Genomic DNA, 24,669 nt, shown 5'->3' on the forward strand with positions numbered 1-24,669 from the left:
GATCTCAGGGTCCTGGGATCGAGTCCCGCATCGGGCTCTCTGCTCAGCAGGGAGCCTGCTTCCCTCTCTCTCTCTCTCTCTCTGCCTGCCTCTCTGTCTATTTGTGATCTCTCTCTGTCAAATAAATAAACAAAATCTTTAAAAAAAAAAAAAAAAAAAGATGTGTGCTCCCTTCCCTCCCGGCTGCCTCCCTGCCGTCGTCGTGTCAGCTGGGAAGCACTTGCCTTTTCCAGATGCTGCTGTGCTCGGGGATAACCACCCTGGGAGCCCACTGTCCCCTCTGCATGGCTGAGGGAGGCAGCCCCCCTCCTGCTCCCCGCCCCCCAAACACAGTGTAAACACAGCAATTGTTGCAGGATTTTTCTTTCTCCGCTGGTGCCCACGGTTCTTTGGCCATGCCGCTTGGAAGAACGAAGCGGTAGAGCGGGCAGAGGGGCAGAGAGGCGAGGTTAACGAGGTTAACGGAGTGATTCACTGAGCGATCGCAAAAGTGAGAGTATGAAGCTTCCAAGGAGGAAGGAGACCCGGAGGGTTTGCCATGGGAGTTTCTGAGTCTAGGGGTTTTTACCCGCCTGTGGGTGGGCTGTTTTAATCTGATTAAGCCCGTGGGCTGGTCAGCCTATCAGATCTGTGTCCCCTATCTATCATATGGGAAGGATGGAGGGCTCCTTCCAGGGCCTGTAAAATCCTTTGTATTATTATTATTTTTTTTAAGATTTTATTTATTTATTTGACAGAGAGATCACAAGTAGGCAGAGAGGCAGACAGAGAGAGAGGAAAGGAAGCAGGCTCTCTGCTGGGCGGAGAGCCCGACATGGGGCTCGATCCCAGGACCCCGGGATCACGACCTGAGCCGAAGGCAGAGGCCCCAACCCACTGGTTTCCGCTTGAGGGCAGGAGGCGCTGGTCCCTGCCTGCCTGCACGCCTCCCAATTAGCCTCCGTCACAATCACACACCTAGGGCTTCCCCTCCCTCCGCTGGGTGTCCCTTGAAGGCTTTCCATCTCTGTGTTCCCAGGACCCGATGTAGGACATATTTTGTCTTAAATATTGGAGACTCTTCATTGTTGCTGCCTAAAAAAATTACCCCCCAAACTTAGTGGCTTAATTAAGGCAACATTCAGGTAGCACCGCACGGTTTCTGTGGCACAGGAGTCCAGGCCCGGCCGAGCGGGGGACCTCTGGCTCAAGGTCCTTCCCAGGCTCCAGTCAGGGGCCTGCTGCCATCTCAGGCTTCATCTGCGGGGAATCTGCCTCCCCGGTCACTCGGATGGTTGTTGGCAGGACTCTGCTCTTTGCAGTCGGAGGGCCTGAGGGCCTGAGAGCCCGAGTTTGTCCCTGGTTGCTGCTGTTGCCACGTGGGCCTCTCCCAAGGGCAGCTCTCAGCATCGTGGCTGCTGACTTCAGCTGGAACCAGCCCGTGGGAGGGCAAGAGATGGGGGCAGGCCAGAGCTAGAATCTTCGGGGAACTCAGTCTCAGAAGTGACCTCCCATCGTTTCTGCCCTGTTCTGTTCCTTCCTGGGGGAGAGTCACCAGGTCCCGTCCCCACTCCAGGGAGGGATCCCCACAGATCTTGAACACCAGGAGGCGGGATCGCTCGGGGACATCAAGGAGCTGCTTACCCACAGACCGGGATTTTATTATTTTTTAAAAATTTATTATTTATTATTTTTAAAAAGATTTTTTTTTATTTACTTGAGACGGAGTGTGCATGTGTGTTTGCACATGCACACCCAAGCAACCACAAGCAGGAGGGAGGGGCAGAGGGAGAGAAAGCCCCAAGCAGACTCCCCGCTGAGCACAGAGCCAGAAGGGACTCCATCCCAAGACCGTGAGATCGTGATCCAAGCTGAAATCAAGAGTCAGATGCGTAAACAACCGAGCCACCCGGGTGCCCCAGGTCTGTCTTTTAAACCATCACGCTGCCCGAGTTTAGAGCCTGGCACTTTTGTGTGATAGTTCTGTGTTTGAATGAGTGGCTTAACCTCGTGTGCCTGTAATTTATCAGCTACAAAGTGGGGAAAAGACCTTATTTCATCCAACCTAAGGTGGTATGAAAGGTAACATTAATTCATACGTCATTAAGAAAGAAGACTCAGGGCACCTGGGTAGCTCAGTTGGTTAAGCATCTGCCTTAGGCTCAGGTCCCTACCCCCTCACTCTCCAGCTTGTGCTCTCTCTCTCTCTCACAAATAAATAAATAAAATCTTTAAAAAAAAAAAGAAAAAGAAAAGAAAGAGTACTCATTGCCCATTCATTGGAAGATGCAGTTCGTTTGAGAGAGGTTAAAATGGGGCGGGGGGAGTGGTGTGCCGTGAAATTAATGAAACACATTGTATCTCTCTCCTAAAGTGGGTTCTGGGACTTGATATACGGGAAGGCTAGAGATGGGGGCCCGCCCACCAGCTCTTCCTTCTTATTAGTGAGCCAATGAAATTAATCCAGATCTACACACTTCAAGTGAGACTTTTTTTTTTTTTTTATGATACCTAGGAGTAAGGCCCAAAAAACGAGGGATTCTTATACATATAAAAACAGACACCAAGTGCTGATAGTGCAGAAAAGAGGACAGAGACCACATTTGGTTTGGGGGTAGGGAGAATCTGGGCAGGCTGCCTGCAGGAGGTGGTGTTGGAGCTCAGCCTTGAGAGCAGGATGGATTGGGTGCAGTAGAGATGGGGGCTGAGATCCTCTGGGTGACCAGAGCCTGGGAACACACAGGGTTACCCCCAGGGTGGGAGAAGAATCTGGAAAAGCAGGCGGAGCCCAGTCTCCAGGGGGGCCTGGAGATGGAGATGGAGTGTATCTTCTGTTGCAGGAACCTTACGTCTGTGCTTACATTTCATCTTCACACTACTCCGGAGCTTAGCCCCATTTTTCAAATGAAATAACGGAAGCCCAGAGAGGTGAAGCAACTTGCCCAAGGACACACAGTCAGTAGTGGATCTTACATTCATCCTGGCGGGGTCAGGCCCACAAACAGAGGCCTTAGCAAATGTGTGACCACCCTTTGTGGATGGTCTTCACACACCCTACGGGATGATCAGACAGAACTATGACCCAAATGGTTAATGCCCCTAGAATCTTCCTTAAAAATATGATGCCTGCCAGAAGTGGGGCGAGGGACTGTGCAGATACACGTATTTCATTTAAAATTGTGTATGTTTCAACTGATAATTCATCTCTTTGCCTGAGCAACTCTTACAATACAGTACGTGTTGGGGGAACTAGTTAGTTCTTCTGCTTGAATAATGGCACCAGACGTGTTCATGGTTGTGGTGTCCATTGCCCCACAGGAGGCTAGAATGCCAGGCCATCAGGTTCAATGTCAGACTTTGGCGTCATTAGCACTTGGAGAAATCAAGCAAAGGGAATGATAAATTATAATAATGCTATTGATTGTAAAAGCTCCCATGTTCTGAGCCCTCATTCTCTGCCAAGTGTTGTAGGGCTTCCTACATGTAGTCCCAAAGAACCAGGGGAGGATTATTTCTACGTTACATATGAAACAATCCGGATCAATTGGTGTAGGGTCCCGGAGCTCACAGTATATATAGGAACTTTTGCAGTTTTTCTAATATGCGGGACCTGTTGGCTGTTAATGATGAGCCTGTCCCTTCTCCTGTGTGAGCCTCCTTCCTCATCTGTGAAATGGGTGGGTCCCGCTGGAGTGTCCTAAATTTCCCTTGTTAAAAAACACCAGTTGCTTGTTCCCATCACATGCCCCCTGCATGGGCGGGGCCTGAGAAGCTGTCTACACAACCATGACCTAGGTGATCTGTATCTTGTGGGAAATCTTGGAAACATAATTGCTCAAGGCCCTTCTGCCTCTGAGGACTGTGATTTTAGGATTCAGATTTCAAATCAAAGCCGTTCCTTTGAAATTCTGAATTCTGCACATTCTTGCCTTCTCTTTTCCCCCAAGGCAACCAGTGGGGGCAAAAGACCACAGCCTGGGAATCAGGGGACTGGAGGGCCAGTTCTGGCTCTGCCCCTGACTAGCTCTGTGATCCAGAGGGAAGCCATTTCCTTCCTCTGAGCCTCATGGGGAGAACCAGAGGAGCTGGGGCTTGGAGTGGGGGCAAGGGGAGGATCTTACCCTCCTATGCCTTAGCCTATGAGCAGCAGCTTTGGTCTGGGCCTGAAGTGCTGTGGGGCTGGGATTTACTAGACCAAGGCCCACCTTCATAGGTAGAAGGTCTGACCTTCTTGTAGAGATCCCATGACAGCATGGGCTCTACAGGCCCAGTGGGCCGAATAACCAGAGTAGGAGGAGGCCAAAAGGACAGGGTGTAGGAGTCTGGTCCAGGTCCCTGTGTAGAAGTCCCAGGTCCTTGGGAGTAGGTGGTCTGTGGGCTTAACTAAGCGTAGAGACCACAGTGGGGAGGCATTGGGATTTAGTTTCCTCCAACCCCAAAACTGTATTTGGGTGGCCACGGCAAGGGTCCAGGGCAGCCTCATACAGTTGTTCAGTTTCCACACTGCACAAATACTCTTGGCAAGCTGGGATGGCAATCCAGCCCATGCTTTGCCAGCTCGGTCATGTGCTGGCATGACTCTGCTGCTGTCCTAAGCAGGGCATCATCCCCAGGATGCTGCCAGAGGAGCATTTTTTCCTCATTGTCACAAGGTACAGCATGTGTCAATGGCGCTTGTGGGTAGGAGGGGCAGCCCAGACACTTGAGGACCTGCCCGGAGAAGAACAGATCTTGAACCACCTCCAACCCCCATCACACCTCAGGGATTCTGGGCTGCTTCGAAGAATAGAAGCCACAACTCCAGCCTGTGAAAAAGGACAGGCTTTGTCCATTCTTCTCGCCTCCTCTTTCCATTGTGAGGGATTTAACCCTGAGGTCTCACCAGTAGTCAAACTATCTGAGGTTCCAGCTGCCAGAATTTGGTTAATCTTCTTAAAAAGAAACTCTCTGAGGCACCTGGGTGGCTCAGTCATTAAGCATCTGCCCTCAGGTTGAGTTGGGTCGTGATCCCAGGGTTCTGGGATCGAGCCTGGCATCAGGCTCCCTGCTCAGCGGGAAGCCTGCTTCTCCCTCTCCCACTCCCCCTGCTTGTGTTCCCTCTCTCACTGTGTCTCTGTCTGTCAAATCAATAAATAAAATCTTTTTTAAAAATTAAAGATTTTTTTTTTTTTAAAGTGACTTTCTTCTGTCTCCCAGGACAGGGGTTCTGGGACATCTAGGTTGTGCTTGCGATGTCCTTAGGGCAGCCTTCTCGACTGTCACCAGAGAGAGATGGCTTCATGATGGCGTTACAGTTTGAGGGATCCTCCTGGGTGCTTCTGCTTCTCCTAACTGTTCTGGGCCTTCCCCACAGCTCCCTCTTCAGGCAGTAACTCCTGAACTCGTTGGTGGTCTGTGTCCCCCGACCATCTCCATGTCTTCATCCTATCATGCCTCTCTGCCTTTGTTTAGGCTCTGTATGGGATTCCTTTTACCAATAAATATAAAAAAAATAAATAAATTAAAAAAATAAAATTCCTTTTACCGGGTAAGCTCTCAACTTATCCTGTCTATCTATCTATCTACCTATCTATCTATCATCTATTGACTTAGCGTAGGCAATGCCCCCTCCAGGAAGCCCTCCACGCCCCTCTCATGGGGTAAGGAATCCCCTCTTTGGGATTGCACTCTGGCCACTATCTCTAGCACAGCACTCCACTGTTTTGGAATCATGCGCTTTGAGGTGTCTCTCCCCACTCTGGTCTCAGAGCAGGTTGGTGGGGGCAAGTAGCTCCTTTTTCCATTGGGTGTTGCCAAAATGGCGGTGGAGTGACTGTATCTCGTCGCTTCTGCCACCCCTTCCTCCTTCCTGGTCTGGGGCACTGTAGACACCTCCCTCCTCAGATTCTGCTCCTCCTGCCAGCCCGTGCCCTCCCCCTCTTTAGCTCTCCCCTTCCCCTTAGATGTGGTGCCCTCTGAACTCGCCTCTCTATTGGTGGACTCCACTCGGCCTCAGGGGTTGGCCGATGACTCCCATTCCTTCCTTGGCTGACTATTTATTAAGCATCTGCTGTATGCCAGACTCAAACTCTTGTAGTGGTGACGTTCAAATGTGAGAAGGGGATGGGAATACAGAAGACAAACACAAACCAAGAACTCTCCAGAAAGTGACTGATACTAAGAAGCCATAAGGTAGACATAATCCTAGCTTAACAGGAGCGCGTGAGTTGCTCTGCGGCCGCCCTGACCCCTCTCTTCCAACTGAGCTGTGCTGCCTGGGCCCTAACCGCCACAGAGAGACTCCCCACTGACTCCTCCACACTGCTCTCAGCCTGTCTCTCCTGCGTCATCTTCCCCTGTAGCCTCTTAGGAACTCAGCGAAGTTTCCCAAGGTTTTGGTGACCTTAAAATCAGTTGGGGGTTGAGAGGCACCTGGGTGGCTCAGTAGGTTAAGCATCTGACTTTGGCTCAGGTCCTGATCTCAGGGTCCTGGGATTTGAGCCCCACGTTGAGCTCCACGCTCAGTTTGGTGTGTCTGTTTGTCCTTCTCCCTCTGCCCTTCCCCCTTTGTGCTCCCTCTCTCAAATGGATAAACAAAATCTTAAAAAAAAAAAGAATTAGTTGGGGCTTTTGATAGATAAATGGAAGATAAAAAGATTCTTGGGCCCAACCACCGGATTTACTGAATCCTTACTGAATTAAGGATGGGGCGGGGCAGGATCTGTTTTATTTTTATTTGTTTTTCAAAGATTTTTTTATTTATTTATGAGAGGGCGCACGTGCGGGGTGGGGGGTGCAGAGGGAGACGGACTAGCACCACCCTGAGGTGGTGATCTGACCCAAATCAAGAATCAGACACTTAAGCAACTGAGCCACTCGAGCGTCCCCTGTTTTGTTTTTAAGGAGCCCCAGGGGGAGTCTTATCATCAGGAAGCCAAGAGAGTAACTTCTCTTGGTCTCTTAGTGGGTCTCAACACTGACCTACATTAGAACCATTTGGAGAGCTTCTTAAACTAGCAACGCAATGCAGGGATCTCATTCCCCAGGAAGGGTTCCACGCAGTATTCTGCTGGTCACTCGAAGACCTCTGAGTTATTGAGAACCATGGAGTGGCACTCAGGAATCTGTGTTTCCCACTAGCAAGCACCCTGTCCCAAAGAGATTCCATCACTCGTGGTACAGAAGCCCACACAGAGGGATGCTCTAAGTCATGTTAGGCTCTCCACCCAGGTTTTTGTCTGGGCAGTTTTCTCCATCTGGGATGGACTACCCCTTCTAACTGTCCTCTCAGGGAACTCAGTCTGGGGGGAGGACAAAGCCCCAATGGAGAGGTGTCTTGTTTCCTAATCTAACTTGAACTAGATAATTTATATGCCTGTGTTAACTGTTCAAAATCCACACTTTTTCTGTTGACAGCAGTCCATTTGCTAGTTCTCAATTAGTTTCTTTGTTCAGACCTCTGCCCGGTGCTTGTTGACATGGGAATCTCCTGAACCAGGCTGGAGCCACCCACTCTTTGCTCCAGACCCACAGGTTCACAGGGACCAGCCAGGGCTGACCTGACCTTCACAGCGCCTACAGCATGGCCAGCCCTAGAGCAGGGCCTTGCCTTTCCTGAGGGACACGAGGGTCCACATTTTACATGTGCACAGTGAGGGATATAAGATACAGGCAGAAAATGTTGAAGTCACGAGGTAGGCATGCTAGATGAGTAACAGGGACAATAGTGTAATAGGGACTCAGTGTCTATCAAGACCATCTGCTTATTTATTGCTTTATTTGAGAGAGAGAGAGCGCGCGCACAAGCTGGGGAAGCTCCAGGCAAAGAGAGAGGGAGAAGCAGGCTCCTGTAGGAGTCTGATGCAGGGCTAGATCCCAGGACTGTGAGATCATGACCTGAGCCAACGGCAGACACTTAACCAACTGAGCCACCCAGGCACCCAGAGTCCAATCACTCTTTTTTTTTAAAGATTGTATTTATTTATTTGACAGACAGAGATCACAAGTAGGCAGAGAGGCAGACAGAGAGAGAAGGGGAAGCAGGATCCCTGCTGAGCAGAGAGCCCGATGCAGGACTCGATCCCAGGACCCCAAGATCATGATCCGAGCGGAAGGCAGAGGCTTTAACCCACTGAGCCACCCAGGCGCCCCGAGTCCAATCGCTTTTAAGAGGAAATTCAATCCAGAGAGGGAGAGGCCCTGGCCAAGGTCACACAGCTTTAATTCTTTCTGGCATTAATGAAGTTTTGATGCAGGAGGTGTCCTAGGACTGGCATCTAATAGGATGCGTGTTCTACGATGTGATGTCACAGGGCCTGTCTTTTCACCACTGTGCACTGGCATAGCACTGGGCTCATAATAGGTGCACAATCAAATGAATTGTTAATCGAATCACTATGTGGATTTGGAGACCTGGGATTCTAATCCTCGCTCTGCTACTAAAATAACTGTGTTGGACTGACCTATGTCGAAGTTCAGCCAGATAGGTGGAAGGAAGGACAAGAAAGTTGGAGAGACAAAACAGAGACAGAATGTGATACACAGGACAGGGAACGGAGTTGTAATATTGCTCCATGCTCATTAAACCATTTCTAGTTAACAAGATGTTCTCATAGTCCTTGATCCTTACCACGGTCTGGAAGCGGGTTATTTTTCCGGATTACCATCTGGTGTACCCTATATTTTATGATGCCTTTTCTCTCAATGTAAAGCTGAGATTTTGTTTGGTTTTGGTCACTCTCATAGCTCCTAATTGGCAGACAGCCCAGTTTATGAAGCTTTCTGTTTAATCAAGCCTTCTAAACCTTCTAGGTCCCCAGGGGCCTCAATTTGCAGATTAAGAAACTGAGGCTCAGAGTGATGAGTTTGCTTGTCCAAGGTCAAACAGAGACGGACTCCCGCCCATCACCACCCCTCCCACAGCTAAGGGACAAAATCACGCACACCCGTGTGGTACAACTGCCATCTCCTTCGCCCTGCCCTTCGCAAACGCTTTTCCTCTGCCCTCTTCCCGGTCAGCTCAGTGCCTTTAAGTACAGGCCAGATATCTTGAGTCCCCGTGCGATCTGTTATGCTTGCGGCTTTGGGAGACACGTGCTACTCGGGTGAATGAATCGCACCTCCCCACCCCCGCCGACAGCCAATCACAGCGCGCCGGAGCCCAGTTACTTCCGCCTATTGCGGGCGGAGGCCCCGGCGGTGCGGCCCACGTGGGGCTCTATAGACAAGGGAGTAGGCGGTGGTGCGGTAGGGGCGGGCTCTCCCAGCCTCCTCACCAATCCCGAGACCCGCCGGCGACGCGAAGGGCGGGGCTGACGTGGGGCGCCAAGGCTTAAACGTGACGGGTAGGCGGGGGGTAGGGAGGAGTCCTGAGCCGGGAGCGGTGAGTGACGGGAGTCACTGTCCAATAACAGGAGGGGATGGGCTACCTGAGCCAATAAGAAGTCTGTAAGGCGGGGCCAGGACTGCAGCAAGTTCGGTTGCGCGGAAACCGCAGCTGTTCCCTGTCAGTGGAGGTAGCGGCGGTAGAGACGGTGGCGACGACTTGCGGCGGAGGCGCGGAGGTGAGTGCCGGCGGCGCTGCGCACCTTCCTGTACTCGCTGCGGGTCGGAGCAGGTGGGCGTGCACCAGCGCCGCCGCGGGGGACGCTTATGTAAGGGTCGTGCGCGCCAAGGCGGTGCGGGCTCCACGAGTGACGGCTGGAGGAGACGGCGGCGGGCGGTGCGAGACGCGACGTGCGCCGCCCCTCCCTCCCTTTCCCTCCCCCTCCCCCGGGGATGGCCGACCGGCGCGGGTCCACCCCCGCCCTCCTCCCTGCGCGCGCACGCGCTCCAGGGACCCTGCTCTGGGGTCCCGTTGCCTGGACCCCGGCCCGCCTCTCCGCCTGGCTTCGTCCGCCTCGCGTCCCCGGCGGCGGCCGGCGGTCTTATTCTTACCCTCGGGCCCATTTTGCAGATGGAGAAACTGACGCACGGAACCCCCAAATGCCTCGGGCGAGGTCCCTGAGGGTTGGAACCCAAGTCCGTCAGAATCGGGAGCCCAAGCGTACTAGAAGTTGCTTAGCCCTGAAAGAAAGCCGTGGGGTGCAAGGCGAGGGTTTTCTGTGTTCCAGGTGCCTGCACTCCGGGCTGCTGTAGGGATTCTCGTAGCAACCCTGTCGGGATCCTCGGTTCCACTTGATTTCGGAGGGGAAGCAGCGATTCGTCCTAGGCTGCTCCGTGAGGAGGAGGAGGTGGGGCTGGACTCAGCCCGTTATTCTCGGGCTCGTAGCAGTTTCCAAAGTGCACTGGCCGGGGGCGGTGAGGAGCAGCGGGCGGTGCTGGAAGTTCCCTCCTGGGCACGGAATCGAGAGCCCTGGCTTTGAGGACCTGCCCTGGCAGGTTCTTTCCAGCGGGACTAGTTTTGTGTACTTTCGAGTGAGCTGTTTCACCTCTCTCGAGCTCTTTCCTCGTCGCACACATGCTGGGGTGAGGCCAAGTCCCTAGGCTCCTGGCAGCTTTGAAACTCTTAAAAATCGAAATACTCCTTTTGTCAGCGAAAGGAGGCCAGGGCTCATTGTCCCCATTCTGCAGCTGAGAAAGCTGAGGCTCCAGAAGTGCGGGTGTTTGCCAGATCCCAGTGAGAGTCTCCATTGTCTTTGCCTTCCTTGGGGTCAGCAGCCCTGGTTTCCCTTGCCACCCTTTCCCTGCCTGTGATGCAGACCCTTCTGGTGGGGTTGGATGCGCTTGGCGTTTGTGGTTACTGTCAGTGACAGCTTTTCTGTTTGCCCAGTGCGCATCCTAAGTCTGGAACTCTCCATGGCATTCTTTTGCACCCCCATCATGTTGGGAGCCCTAGACTGGGCATTGGAAGGCTTCGGAGGTGAGGTTACGCCTTGCCCTAGGACTGCTGGCAAACCGCGGAGAGAAAAAGAAAGAACCTAACCAGTGAGTCAGCGTGCCACAGATGTTTGTAGAGAGCCCAGCGTGGATGCGTTATGGTCTCTAAGAGGCCCCTAGGAAGTTCAGTAAAGGCCCACAAATCAGACCACACACACCAAGGCCAGGGAGAGGAGAAATAGGCGAGGCTGGGGCAGGCTTCTTGGAGGAGGTGAGTCATGAGTCTTCTTCAATTCCACTGGATCCTTCAGTGAAGAAGCAGTGATTGGATTTGAGCAGTCCAGGTTTTATTATGGAGAAGAGTTGAGTTTAAGCAACTAAAACCTGCAAGAGAAAGGCTGAGGAAGGTGGGGGAAGAAGATGGGAGGAGGAGCGCTTCCCACTTGAGTAGAAGTCTGGTCGGGCACTTGAAGAGGCCTCTCCAGGAGATGTAACAAGGTGAGGGCACTCGCTATGGTGCAGGAAAGGCAGAAGTGAGATTGGGTTCTGCAGGTGCAGAGTGGGGTTTGGTTGGGCTCCGAGGGCCCGGCAGCTGCAGGTTGTGTCTGTCTGTGTTCCGTGTGAGCAAGCGGCCTCTTTCTTAGTGGCTCCCCTGCCCTGCCATGCTGGAATGGGCTTTGTTCACCATAGTTGCTCAATATCTGTTTGTTGAATTGAATTCGGTTGCCAGCCAAAGTTTCCACAATTTGTTCCAAAGTCCCCTCTGTGCCTTATTCCCTATTTTCTCTCCCAAAGCCTGCTCCAGCCTGATGGACCCTCTCTGTGCCAGTTCTCACTTCCAGGATCATCCTTCTGGGAAGTTTGCCCTGGTGGGTAGCTTCCTGGACCCTTGCTGCCTCTGACGTACCAATAAGGTCACCTGCCTTATTTCTTTTTCTTTTTTTTTTCTTTTTCTTTTTTGCCCTTTTCTTCCCTTTCTCCTTGTTTCCCTTCTGGCACCCAGTACCCCAGGTGCTGTGCCAGGTGCCAGTCCTCCCAACACTGCTCACAGAGGCCCTGGGACCTTGGCAGGGTAGACTTCAGACCCAGGACATTCCAACTTGCAGTTCTCTGTGTCCCTCTGCCCTGTGAGTTGTCAGTGCCGTGGACAAATGTTTCAGGTGAATTACTGGAAACGGCTCAAATTGGAAACCAGTGAGGAAGTTGGAGAACCAGGAAAGGGTCCCATTTAGGAACTGCATTGATGACTGTCCTAGGGCAGCGAATCTGGGAGGAAGGCCCGGGCAGGCCCCAGACCATGCGGATCTGTCACTGGCACGCTGCTGGACTAGCTGGACACCTCCCTTGAGTAGACAGTTTTCCTTGAGGATTAGGGTGGGCCTTCTTGTTGGCTGTCTCCCAACAGCATCTGACCCTCTTCTGACTGGGCCCTGACTCCTCCCATCCAGAGAGAGTGCCTGTCTGCCGGCTAGTTTCTCAGCGGAGGCCTCCTTTGCAGAAGTGAGCCATTTTGCCTGTTTACTCTGAAACCTCACCTGGGCCTGACTGACTCTCCCTTGTCTCTGTCCTAGTTGCTTCTAGTCTCAGTTGTAGGCATGTTGTTGAGCTGCCAAAGGAGTAGGGCGCCATAGTAGATGTGGGAAAGGATGGAAGGAAGAACATTCCTCTTACCCACTGAATGAAAAGATGGGAGGCCATCTGTTAGGCTTTTTCTTCCATTTGACCCCACAGGTACCTTCTTCTGCCTCCGCCCTCGTCTGAGACTGCTTGCCATCATCCCAGACTTGCCTCTTAGTGTCCTTCCCCCCCTTGTCTTGTTCCTTGGTGACCTTGTTTTCTATTACTCTTCCGGACTCAGGGCTTCCTGCATTATTGAGTCTTGACAAGTCTGTTCAGTTGGGTGTGGGCTCTTGCTAATCCCACCGCATGTCTTACTTGGTCATGACAACAACCCTACAACCAAGGGACTGTCCGGCCCTCATTTACACGTCCTCTGCGGGCTGCCAAGCTCGGGGGTCCCTGCCAGGTTCCCTCTCCCGTATTACCCGTTTTCATCCTCTGTTAGCTAGCCCTCGACAACTTGCTCTTGGGCTTTTTGGGAGCAGAGCCTGTGCCTTCTGGCGTGGCTGTCTCATGCAAGGGATTGTGCTTGATAAATATTTTATTGAATTGAATGCCCCAAAGATTCATTTGGAGCCTTGGCAGAATTTCTTAAGGCAACTGATCTTCTTAGAACATGGATTCAATCCATTCAGGAGCTTGCTGGCTTGTGTGTCTCCATTTTGCTCTTTACTGACCAATGGCTAGAGCTGACTTGACAGGTGGGGCCTCTCAGATACAAGTGGTCCAGGGGCGCTGGGGTGGCTCAGCCCATTACGCATCTTGGCTTCAGCTCCAGTTACAAGCTTGGGGTCCTGGGATCATGGGATTGGTCTCCTGTCGGGCACCATGCTCAGCGGGTCTGCCTCTCCCCCCTGCCACCCCATGGTCACGTGCTCTCAAATAAATAAAATCTTTAAAAAAAGCCAAGTGGTCTGTAAAACTCCAGAAAATGATGGGCTTCCTTGGGTCTAAAACAAGGGATGTGCTCTCCTGTGTGTGTGTTAGCACTAAAGGAAAAGATCTGAGGAAACAGGGGAGCAGGAGACGCATCAGCTCTCAGGTCACGTAAGACAGTCCTTAATTAGTGTGAGACAGGAAGCAGGCTCGGGGAATCCAAGGGGTAGGTAGCTCCTGAGGCTTAGAGACAGCTCTGCCGAGAGAGTGGGCGCGGGCTGAATGGAGGTGGGCAGGAAGAGAAAACACTTCACAGAAAACAATAGGGGCGCCTGGGTGGCTCAGTGGGTTGGGCGGGCTCTCTGCTCAGCGGGGAGCCTGCTTTCCCCTCTCGGCCTGCTCGTGATCTACATTAGGTGAATAAATAAAATTAAAAAAAAAAAAAGTTTTTAGAACTTCTCATTCTTGTGTGGTGGGTGCCAGAAAAGGGTTTTGCTTGAACGCTCCTTACTAAGCACGTTGGCTAATGTCTGAGAGCGTCCTTTGTACCAGGCTTCGTGCCAGTGGCCTGTGTGTGTTGCGTCACTGGGAACTCCGCAGGCTGGGTGCTGCCGTTATCCCCATTTCACAGATGAGGAAACCCGGCTTTGACTGGTTATGGGAATGGGTGGCTGAGCGGCAAGGGTGGGGCCCAGACTGTTGGACCAGAGCCAGGATGCTCTCAGCCCCGTGCTGTCCCTGCACCCCCGCCCCAGGTCCCTAAGATGGAAGCAAAGGAACAGTTCGCAGGGTTCTAGATCTATGTTCTTGCCACTCCTAGGTTCTCTGGGGGAATGCCTGAAGAAATGAAGATAACACTTCTTTTTTCTCTAACTTTAGATAGCAGCTGCCTTCTGAGAGCCGACAGAAAACTGAAGGTAAGTCCGTGCCTGATTCCAGGCTGCTGGGATGTGCGTGGGTCTTCTCCAGGAGCAGGTGTAGGGGTTCGCGGTCCTGGCACGTCAGTCATCAAGTTCAATAAATAAAAGAGGCCGAGCTCTGAGTTTCGGAAAACAGAAGCAGTCCTTGTCTGTTCCCCATCTCTCTTGGTTTACACAGGAAAGTGACATCTGGCTCTCCGCTGGCCTCAGTTGGTAGTCGGCAGCCTGTGCAGGAGGCCTGACGTCTGGAAGGGTGCGGCTTGGGAAGCGAGTTAAGGGGGGCGCGGCAGAGCCTCTCAGGACCACAAGAAGCCGGTCTACTGCCGGGCAGTCTCAGGGAAGACCCCTTGAGTCCGTGGGTAGAGCAGGCAGCCGGGCAGTGGGGGACTCGGGGAGCTGTGAAGCTGGACATGGGAGGGGCTCCGTCGGCTGCCTGTGAAAACACTTGACCTGTGTTTCCAGACAAGGACACCCAGGCTTTGGGAGTCCCAGCGATGAGGGGGTGAAGGGGCGAAGTTGAACCTTCTTTGCCCACATAGCGCTCGGGCAGCCCTGTCCCGTGAAACCAGCTGCTGCTCTCGCACAGGGTTTCCCCGATGCCCGGTCTGGGTGCATCTGTCCCCGCAGCCTAATGCCGAGGCCCCTGGGCAGGAATCTACCTAGTGACCCAGTCCTGTCTCCCGCTGCTCACCCAGCACGGAAGTCCTGGCCCAGCCCGGGCCTCGCTCTCCGTCTGGCGTGCCCACCTATGTTTCAGACACTGATCACGCGGCTCTTCTCCACACCCGGAGACAGGTCGTTTCATAGCCAGGTGCCTTGGCGGCTTCGTGGCTCACAGCTTTCCCCAGAGCTTGACTCTGTGCTCAGAGTGAAGCTTCCTTTGCGTTGAGATTCTTGGGTTTCCACCCATTGTGTGGGGATTTTTCTCAGGTGACCGGTCGTGACCCAGGAGCTGTTCTGAGATGTTCCCACAGCCCTCTCTAGTTCCAGGTCTTGGACCAGCCGTGGCCGGTTTCCGCTCTAGGTTTGCCTTTGCTCTGAAAAGCAGGTGGAGTGGGGCGCCTGGTGGGCTTAGTCGGTGGGACATGCCACCCTTGATCTCAGGGTTGTGAATCCAAGCCCCACATTGGGTGTGGAGCCTACCAAAAAAGAAAAAAAAATTCTCATCCCATGAAAAGAGGGTAGAGTAGAGGCCAAGATGGATACGGATTTTTGATGGACTGTACCCCCCACAAAGGTTCCACTGCCCTGTTCTCTCTGCTTGCTCTCCCCTTCCTGTTCTTGGTTGATGGAATTGAATGTTAACTGCCCTTACTTGCATCCCTGCAAGGAGAGCAGGGAGAGTTGGGTGAGGGCCCTACCCACCTGTCTCACACAGCTGAGAAATGGGGGCCCGGAGAAGGCTGATTAGCAGACTCCAAGATTCTGACTTTCCCCCTGCTTTTTAAAGAGTGCCCTCTTTTCTTGTATGCCTTCCCCCGGATCCATCAGGAGCAAGGAAAATTAGTTGCCAAGAAGGGCTGTCTTGGGACCACGTCATCTGATCTGTTAAGGCTTGTCTAGCGCTTCATCCCTAAGTCCCCGCTGAGTCCTTGGAGTTTTCCTTAGTTACTGAACTAAGACTGCCACGGAAGGTGGCCGCCCTGCCCTCCTCTGCTGTCTCCTTGGAGATCCTGGAGGGAGGGGGATGGGATGTCTTAGGTAGCACGCCGGAAGGTGTAACAGAGGTCATCCCAGCACCCTGATCGCGCTGTCCCTGTCCCGTAGCTCCTTATCCTGATTGGCCTGCAAGCCGGAGAAGGGCGGGCGGGTAGCCAGAGCTGCTCTGAGTGCGTTTCCACCAGCTGTGTGTGGAAGGGGGCCAGACTCCACATGTGGTAGCTCCCCTCCCCACAGACATCCATCCCTGGCCGAGGCCTTAGGGAAAATTCCGTGCTCTGTCTGTGCTGAGTCATGCTTAGTCTCCCAGGATCTGTGTGGCACCTTTCGCAAGTCTGTCACTGGCCGGCCCCGGGTCTGGGAAGGCTGCAGTTACTCTAGAGCGCGCGTGCTCTGATCTGTTTTATTTGCACTTCCTGTCTGCTTCGAGTGTGTTTACTGCTGTGCTGTTCATCAGTGTGAAATTTATTAATATGAAATCGTTAATAATAAATGTATTGTTTATTCTGAAGAGGGTGGAGAGGGGCAGAGGGAGAGGGAGAGACAATTTTAAACAGGCTCCATGCCCAGCATGAGCTGACATGGGGCTCGATCTCACCACCCTGAGATCATGACCTGAGCAGAAATGAATAATCAGATGCTTAACCAACTGAGCCAGCCGGTGCCTCTAGTCTTTTAAATTTTGCTTTTAAGTAAAGCCTATAGATTTTTCTGTTCTATTTATGATTCTAGAAAATTCTAACCAGTTTGAAGGGGCCTTTTGATGAGTACTTCATTCCATTTGTGAACTTAACTCATTTGGAAATTTTAAATTGAATTTGTAAATTGCATTCAACTTTAGCACTTCCAGTTGTCTGTTTAACGAACATCCCTAATGCTTAAATAATTCTTGTAAGTCTAATAAGTTAACCAGACTGTTAAATTTCCTTAAACATTCTTAATACTGTTTTATGTTTTAACATTTTGAAGTTACTCTGCTCACTTCATTGAGGTATCATTAACAAATCGCTCATCTTCTGTGTACACTATATGTTTCCCCGTATGTATCCTCTTGTGAGACCTTAACCACAGTTAAGACAGTGAACACATCCATCACCTCTGAAAGTGTCCTCATGCCCCTTGGTAGGCCCTTCCTCCCACTCCTTTCCGCTTCCCCCATCCCCAAGTACCCGCTGAGCTGCTCTCTGTTACCGTAGGTTAGTTTGCATTTCTGGGAATTTTACATAAGTGGAATCATAGAGTATGTTTCTTTTTTGTTTGGCTTCTCTCGCTCAGCACACCTATTTTGAGATTTGTCCGTGTTGCCGCACCCATCCTTCCCCTTTGGCTTCAGGGCAGCGGTCCAGTATGTGGGTGCCCCACAGTCTGTTTGCTGATTCACCTGCCGTTGGTCATTTCAGTTGTTTCCAGTTTGGGTGGTGCCAAATAAAGCTGCTCTGAATGTTTGTGTCCAAGTCTTTATCGGGCACGGGCACGTAGTTCCTTTCTCTTGAGCAGACGTGTGGTGGCGCAGTGGCCAGAGCATATGGTAGGTGTGTATGTAACTGAACTTGCCCAGTCTCCTTCCAGGGTGTCTGTGCCATCTTACACGCCCACCCGCGGCGTACGAGCTCCAGTCTCTCCACATCCTCGCTGGCACTGGGTATGGTCAGTCCTCTAAATGTTGGCCACTCTAAAAGACGTGTGTTGGTGTCTTGTGGTTTCAGTTTGGATTTCCTTGGTGACTAATGATATTGAGCATCTTTGGGCATATTCATCGTCTGCCGTACTGATTTTAAACTTAAAATTCTTCCTTAAAATCATGTCTGAACCAGTTACTCAGTTACCTGTTTTAATCGGAATCTTGAGACTGACTTGTTAATTCTGGACAGACCGAATTCCCTTGAATTGAAGTGCACAAAAGAACAGATACACGCAGATTTCTTAACTCAAAGTTATACATACTATAGTTTCTATTTTCTTGGGCATGCTTATTCTTTTTTTTTTTTTAAAGATTTTATTTATTTATTTGACAGAGAAAGAGGTCACAAGTAGGCAGAGAGGCAGGCAGAGAGAGGGGGAAGCAGACTCCCTGCTGAGCAGAGAGCCCGATGCAGGACTCGATCCCAGGACCTTGAGATCATGACCTGAGCTGAAGGCAGAGGCTTAACCCACTGAGCCACCCAGGCGCCCCTGCCACACTGATTTTATTTTTTTTTATTTTTATGTTTTAAAAATATTTTATTTATTTATTTGACAGAGAGAGATCTCAAGTAGATAGAGAGGCAGGCAGAGAGAGAGAGAGAGAGGGAAGCAGGCTCCCTGCTGAGCAGAGAGCCCAATGTGGGACTCGATCCCAGGACCCCATGACCTGAGCCGAAGGCAGCGGCTTAACCCACTGAGCCACCCAGGCGCCCTGCCACACTGATTTTAAACTTAATAAATTTCTTCCTTAAAATCATGTCTGAACCAGTTACTCAGTTACATATTTTAATCAGAATTCTTGAGAATGACTTGTTAATTCTGAACAGACCGAATTCCCTTGAATTGAAGTGCATAAAATAACAGATACACGCAGATTTCTTAACTCAAAATTATAAATACTGTAGTTTCTATTTTCTTGGGCATTTTTTTTTTAAGATTTTATTTATTTATTTGACAGAAAGGTCACAAGTAGGCAGAGAGGCAGGCAGAGAGAGAGAGGGGGAAGCAGGCTCCTGGCTGAGCAGAGAGCCCCATCATGACGATCATGACCGGAGCCAAAGGCAGAGGCTTAACCCACTCAGCCACCCAGGCACCCGGGCATATTTATTCTTAATGCTTTAACTTCCTGGAATTAAAGAGTCTTTAATTGCTGTGATTTCACACTGTACTAAGTTATTTTCCTAAGCAACTTCTGGAGTTTCTCTCTCCACTAGATGACATTTCTTTCTTATTCAAGAGATTGCTGGCCAGGATGAAAGTAGATCTTTTCCTTTGAGTACAGCTGCTAAGCAGACTCCTGATTCATTGCGGTTTTGCTCCCAAATGGGAAGAGGCTCACAGCCCCTATGCCCCAGATCAAAGCATCACATCGCCTGATCTTCTTTCCACGGAACTCTGCACCTTTCCACGCAGGCTCCCATGCCGTGTGACTGGATCACTGGATTCAATTAACCTATTTAAGGCTTCATTTCTCATGCACTGTGGCCGCAAAACAGGTGGAATTAAAAGTACAAATTAGGTGGAATTGAGGTTCTGTGTATCTTCCAGCACTTTCTCTGACCAAGGACTGTCTGTAAAATCAGGCCAGTGACCCAGCAGTTCTAGAATTTTGAGTCCCAGTCTTCTGGGTCTAGGTCTGGCATTCTAACACCCCTCCCCCCACCAATTTCTTACATCTTCCCAAATGAAGAGAAAGGGAGGCTGGGACTTCAGAGTGCTGGTGGTTTCTGGTCAGTCTTGGTTACCAAGACATCCTGGCACCAACAACCCGCGCCTGCCTTTTCCCTTTCTTCAGGTTCACCTGCCTAGAAATGGTGAGAACCCTGGCTTCTCCCTGACCTTGCAGTACAGGGCTGCCGATCTCTTTGGAGGGCCCTTGACTACCAGATTCTTTTTATAGACTTGATGTTAGAGGATAAATGAATGTGGACTTGCATTCCCATCCTGGTCCCTGAGTGCGGCCTCAGGAAACTTTGTGGGTAGTTAGTGGGACCTGGTTGAAAATAGCCAATGCAGCCTGACCTCTCCCGTGATGGCTGATGCTGATGTCACCCTACGTGTGTAAGAGTGACAGTCTGTGGAGTTCCAAGAAAAGGACATTTTGGGGGACTGCTTAGATTGCGGCTCTGCTGTTTGAAATACAGTCTGTGTTCAGCTTTGGCTCTGAGTTTCCCCTTCAGGTGGTGAAGCGGTAGCGTGTAACAATACAGAGCGTTTCGGAGTTTTTTGATGGCGGTGACCTCCCTGCGTTAACGAATCCCTGTTCAGAGAGAGAGGAAGGGGCGCTCCACCACAGGGCAGGGCATTAAATGACAGGGGACAGAGAGATCACACGTAAAACTTAGAGTAAGTAAATAAATAGAGCATTGAGCACAGCAATGTCGGTTCTAGACCTGACAAACTGGGCTGTTCAGGTCCGCGTGTTTATAGCAGAAAATGGGAAACCGGGGCACCTGGCTGGCTCAGTCGGTGGAGCCATGTGACTCTTGATCTCAGGGTTGTAAGTTCAAGCCCCACATTGGGTGTAGAGATGACTTAAAAATAAATCTTAAAAGTGGAAAAAATGAGAGAAAATGGGAAGCCACCAAAATACACATCAAAAACGTGTCGCCGCACGTGTAGTCTGTTCGGTGTCACACAGCGCAGCTTTGAAAATCGCCCATGTCACCCTAATCAAACTCGCTCTCTAATCTGTTACCTTAGAACAAAATGCTTTTACTTGAGAAAGACGCATCATGAAACAGACGGTGTAGCATCTCCTTTTTGGTTGTTTTGGAATGCTATACCAAAATTTTTTTCCTGGATGCTGGAATTACGGAATTATGTGTTTGAATTTTTTGTTTATTTGTTTCGCTGTGTCTTTTTAATTTTGAATAGTCAGCTTTAAAAAATACAGAGAAGCATGCAACTTAGTACTATGTGGCAGTTCAGAGCAGGGACCGGGTTTCAACTATCAGAATTCCTCTCTTTTGGGTGTCTGGGTGGCTCAGTCAATTAAAGTATCTTCCTTCAGCTCTGGTCATGATCCCAGGGTCCTGGGATCAAGTCTTGCATTGGGCTCCGTAAGATATTTTTTTAAAAAGTCCTCTCTTTACTCCTGTTCTCCAACAGATTGTTTGGGGGGGGGGGATGAAAACCTTTTTCTAAATGCTGTATGAGATAGCTATTCCTGGGAAAGTGGAATAAAGACTTAAAAGATGTTCCTTCCTAAAGAAATGAAAAAAAACTGGCCAAAATGGTCAAAATCATCTTTTTCAGAATTAAGGGAATTAATGGCTTGCAGCAGTCCAAGGAGAAATGGTCAAATCTTTCTTTCAACAGAAATGATGAGTCCTGCAAAGAAACAAGAATGGCATATACACGGGGTATAGCTCCTGACGGAAACTATCCCGAAGGAAGCTCATTTGTCGGACTTTATTATAAAGATTTTAAATCAGCTGTGTTAAAATATGTCTAACGAACTAAACTATGAGAACAGTGCCTTGCCAAATAGATGATAGAAATTATGAAAAAAGAACCAAAAAGAAATTCAGGAGTTGAAAAATAAAACAGCTGAAATGAAAAAGTCACTAGAGGGGCTGAATAGCAGAATAGAGGTGGAAGAAGGAATCCGTGACTTGAGGGTAGCTCCGTTGAGATTATCCTATTGGAGGAACAGAGGGAGCAAGAATGAAGGATAATAAACAGAGACTCAGATGATTGCAGAACACCATCAAACCTATCAGTGTTATTACACAACAGAAACTCAGCAAATTTGCAATCTAATTGGCTTATATTAAGTCATTCTTGAATTGGGCAGCATCCGGGCTAGCAAGTAGAGGGGAGCTCTGGAGAGTGGTACCTGGTATTTTTTTTTTTTTTAAGACTTTATTTATTTATTTGACAGAGAGAGATCACAAGTAGACAGAGAGGCAGGCAGAGAGAGAGAGAGGGAAGCAGGCTCGCTGCCAAGCAGAGAGCCCGATGCGGGACTGGATCCCAGGACCCCGAGATCATGACCTGAGCTGAAGGCAGCGGCTTAACCCACTGAGCCACCCAGGCGCCCAGGTACCTGGTATTTGAAGGAAGGTATTTATAGGCAGGAGGGTGAGGCACGCAATCGTATTAGGTGTATTGCCTTATCTTTCTCTGGGGGTTGGAAAGGCCCATGTGACAGATTACTTCTTTAGTAATGATCAGAAAATTCCAGATTGATTGGTTTAAGATTCCACTACTAGGGAGGTTGAAACTGCAGTTAAGTCTTGGTTTGTCCCTCCTGCGGGCACACAACACCACTTTGAGCCTGTGGCTTTTCCTTTTCTTTCTTTCTTTTTTTTTTTTAAGTAGCTCAGGCCTAATGTGGGGCTTGAACTCAAAACCTCAACATCAAGAGTTGCCTGTTGTACTGACTAAGCCAGCAGGGCCCCCCTGGGGCTTTCTTGTAAACAGTGTGTGCATATGGGAGTCCTAGCAGGAGAGGATGTAGAGAAAGGAGCAGAATGAATATTTGAAGAAATAGTGGCTAAAAAGTTGCTAAATTTGATGAGAAACAATAATTTATGTGCCCAGGAAGCTTCACGAACTCCAAGTAGGAAAACGGGAAGAGAGCCACACCTAGGCATCACAAAAGAATCCTGAAAGCAGGGATGCCTGGTTGCTCAGTGGGGTAAGCCTCTGCCTTTGGCTCGGGTCAAGATCTCAGGGTCCTGGGATTGAGCCCCCCCCCACCCCAGTCATGCTCTCTGATCAGCAGGGAGCCTGCTCCCTCCCCCCCCTACTGTGATCTCTCTCTCTCTGTCAAATAAATAAATAAAATCTTAAAAAAAAAAGAATCTTGAAAGCAGTGCTTAAGCAACTCATCACTAACAAGGGATCTTTTTTTTTTTTTAAGATTTTATTTATTTATTTGATAGAGATCACAAGTAGGCAGAGAAGCAGCCAGAGAGAGGAGGAAGCAGGCTCCCCGCAGAGCAGAGAGCCCTGATGCTGGGCTCGATGTGGGGCTCCATCCCAGGACCCTGGGATCATGACCTGAGCCAAAGGCAGAGGCTTTAACCTACTGAGCCCCCCAGGCGCCCCAACAAGGGATCTTTGATAAGATTAAGAGCTGATTTCTCCCTGCAAACCACAGAGGCTGGAGGCAGTTGGATGAACACTGATGTCTAATGAGGCAAACTTTCAATGTATTTGACCTTTGAGTCTGAGACAGCTTGGATTTCTTCTATCCTCAGGGATAACATGTCAGTTTAGTCCCTAAATAACAGTTGAGATCCGTTCACACTTGATCTGCAGGAAGTCTTTTACCAGGTTCCCCTCCCCAAGTATTTCTAGAAATGCCTAGGAGATGCTTATTCTGTGTTCTGCCAAGCCAAGAACATAATAGACCCCCCAGAATATTTGTTCAATGAATGAAATCTGCCTGGGTTGCTTCCTTCTTTGGCTAGCTGTCTGTCCACTCTTGTGCATGGGACCTTATTCTCCCTGTCTCAGAGTGACTGCCTCTCTCCTCATACCTCCTTATTTTGCCTGAAAGATGCAGACCATGGGGCGCCTGGGGGGCTCAGTGAGTTAAACCTCTGCCTTCAGCTCAGGTCATGATCTCAGGTTCCTGGGGCTCTCTGCTCAGCGGGGAGCCTGCTTCCTCCTCTCTCTCTGCCTGCCTGCTGCTCTGCCTCCTTGTGATCTCTCTGTCAAAAAAATAAAATCTTAAAAAAAAAAAAAGATGCAGACCAACCAGTTTAATAACTTCTCGAAGTACCCCTTTTAAAAATATTACTGGACATTTCACAAAATTTTACTGACTGTTTAGGGAATAGCAGAATGGAATTACGAGACAGAAAAAAGAAAGTTTTGTCTCAAGAAAAACAGAACAGCTGCTATAACCTAATAGAGGCAGCTTCCCCCCTGCCCATGAGAGGTCAAGGTTTCAGCAGATACTGGAGTTTAATCCCAGGCGGCACTTCCCAGGACACCGCTGCGCCGCCTGCCTGTGTTCTGCTGCTTCTGTCGTCCGAAACGCCCCTCATAGGTGTGGAGTCCTTTCCAGGTTCATTATTTCGTCAGACAGTTCTTACTGGCACTGGTCAAGGTCATGGTTTTGCTGTTTGGGGAGGCCAGCAGAGGCCAGAGGGCTTTAGTGAGTCATCCGGCTCTGCCAGGAAGTTTTGAAAGCAGCACCTTGATTCCTGGCCTGGAGTCCTCCTGCTGTCACACGGGCGGTCAGGAGTGATGTGGCTGCGGCACGGTGGCAGGTGCGGGGCTGAAGCGATCACCCCGAAACTCGGTCTCCCCGGCTTCATAGTTCCTCTCCTGACGGCGGTTTGTACCTTCTTCCGTTAGAGCTGTTTGTGGTCACTTGGACTTGGGACCATTTGGGAGCCTCCCGTCCAGGCAGGGTCTCCTCCCTGCCGGGGCTGAAGCCCGGGCCACTTCCGTGAGACCCGAAGTTTGGCTCCGTCTTCTGGGCTTTTGCCTGTTCGGTTCCAGCTGGTTGCAAGGCCACGGTTGACGTTTTTATTGACCCGAGCCATCTTTCCCTCCCTTTTCCCTCCAATCATCTTAAATGGCAGTTGGAATGTTTGGCGGGATAAATTCCCCATGACCTAATCCTGCGTGTTACAGCTGAACGCTTTAAGAAGGGCAGAGGTAGGGGCGCCTGGGTGGCTCAGTGGATTAAGCCGCTGCCTTCGGCTCAGGTCATGATCTCAGGGTCCTGGGATCGAGCCCCGCATCGGGCTCTCTGCTCCACGGGGAGCCTGCTTCCTCCTCTCTCTCTGCCTGCCTCTCTGCCTGCCTCTCTGCCTACTTGTGATCTCTCTCTCTGTCAAATAAATAAATAAAATCTTTAAAAAAAAAAAAAAAAAAAAAGAAGGGCAGAGGTAACTACCGTGTGGAATTCCAAGAAACTTCTCTTCAGGTGATTGCTGTGACCCTGTGGCAGGCATTGCCCTTTGCTGGATGCCGTGGGGTCACCAGAGTGGGGATCCGACATGGCCTTGCCCTTGATCCCGTATCCCCCGGTTGGGGAGAGGAGGCAGGCACGTGCCGGGGCACGGGACGTGCTCGCTTGGGAACGAGGGGCCGCCGTAGCTCGCCCTCACCACGGGCTGTGTCTGTGCCCGGGGAGATGCTCAGTGCCGGGCTGGAGGCCAGCGCT

At 50.5% G+C, this 24,669-nt stretch overlaps 1 protein-coding gene across 3 annotated transcripts in view; it reads left to right on the plus strand.

Annotated features, from left to right (window-relative positions):
• Positions 1-24,669, plus strand: part of PC (pyruvate carboxylase) — a 108,976-nt gene that overhangs the window by 1,254 nt on the left and 83,053 nt on the right. Inside the window, exons 1-3 of one of the 3 annotated variants that reach the window (XM_046015070.1) lie at positions 9,391-9,521; positions 10,071-10,190; positions 14,152-14,189. Coding sequence is in view for 1 of the 3 variants with exons in the window: in XM_046015067.1 (XP_045871023.1) it covers positions 14,152-14,189 (38 nt within the window). In the remaining 2 variants the exon portion in view is untranslated. Of the gene's footprint in view, positions 1-9,390; positions 9,522-10,070; positions 10,191-14,151; positions 14,190-24,669 lie in introns of those variants that run through there. The other 2 variants (XM_046015068.1, XM_046015067.1) reach the window with 2 other exon arrangements.

This window comes from Meles meles, chromosome 8 (assembly GCF_922984935.1).
Source record: "Meles meles chromosome 8, mMelMel3.1 paternal haplotype, whole genome shotgun sequence".
NCBI classification, from domain to species: Eukaryota; Metazoa; Chordata; class Mammalia; order Carnivora; family Mustelidae; genus Meles; species Meles meles.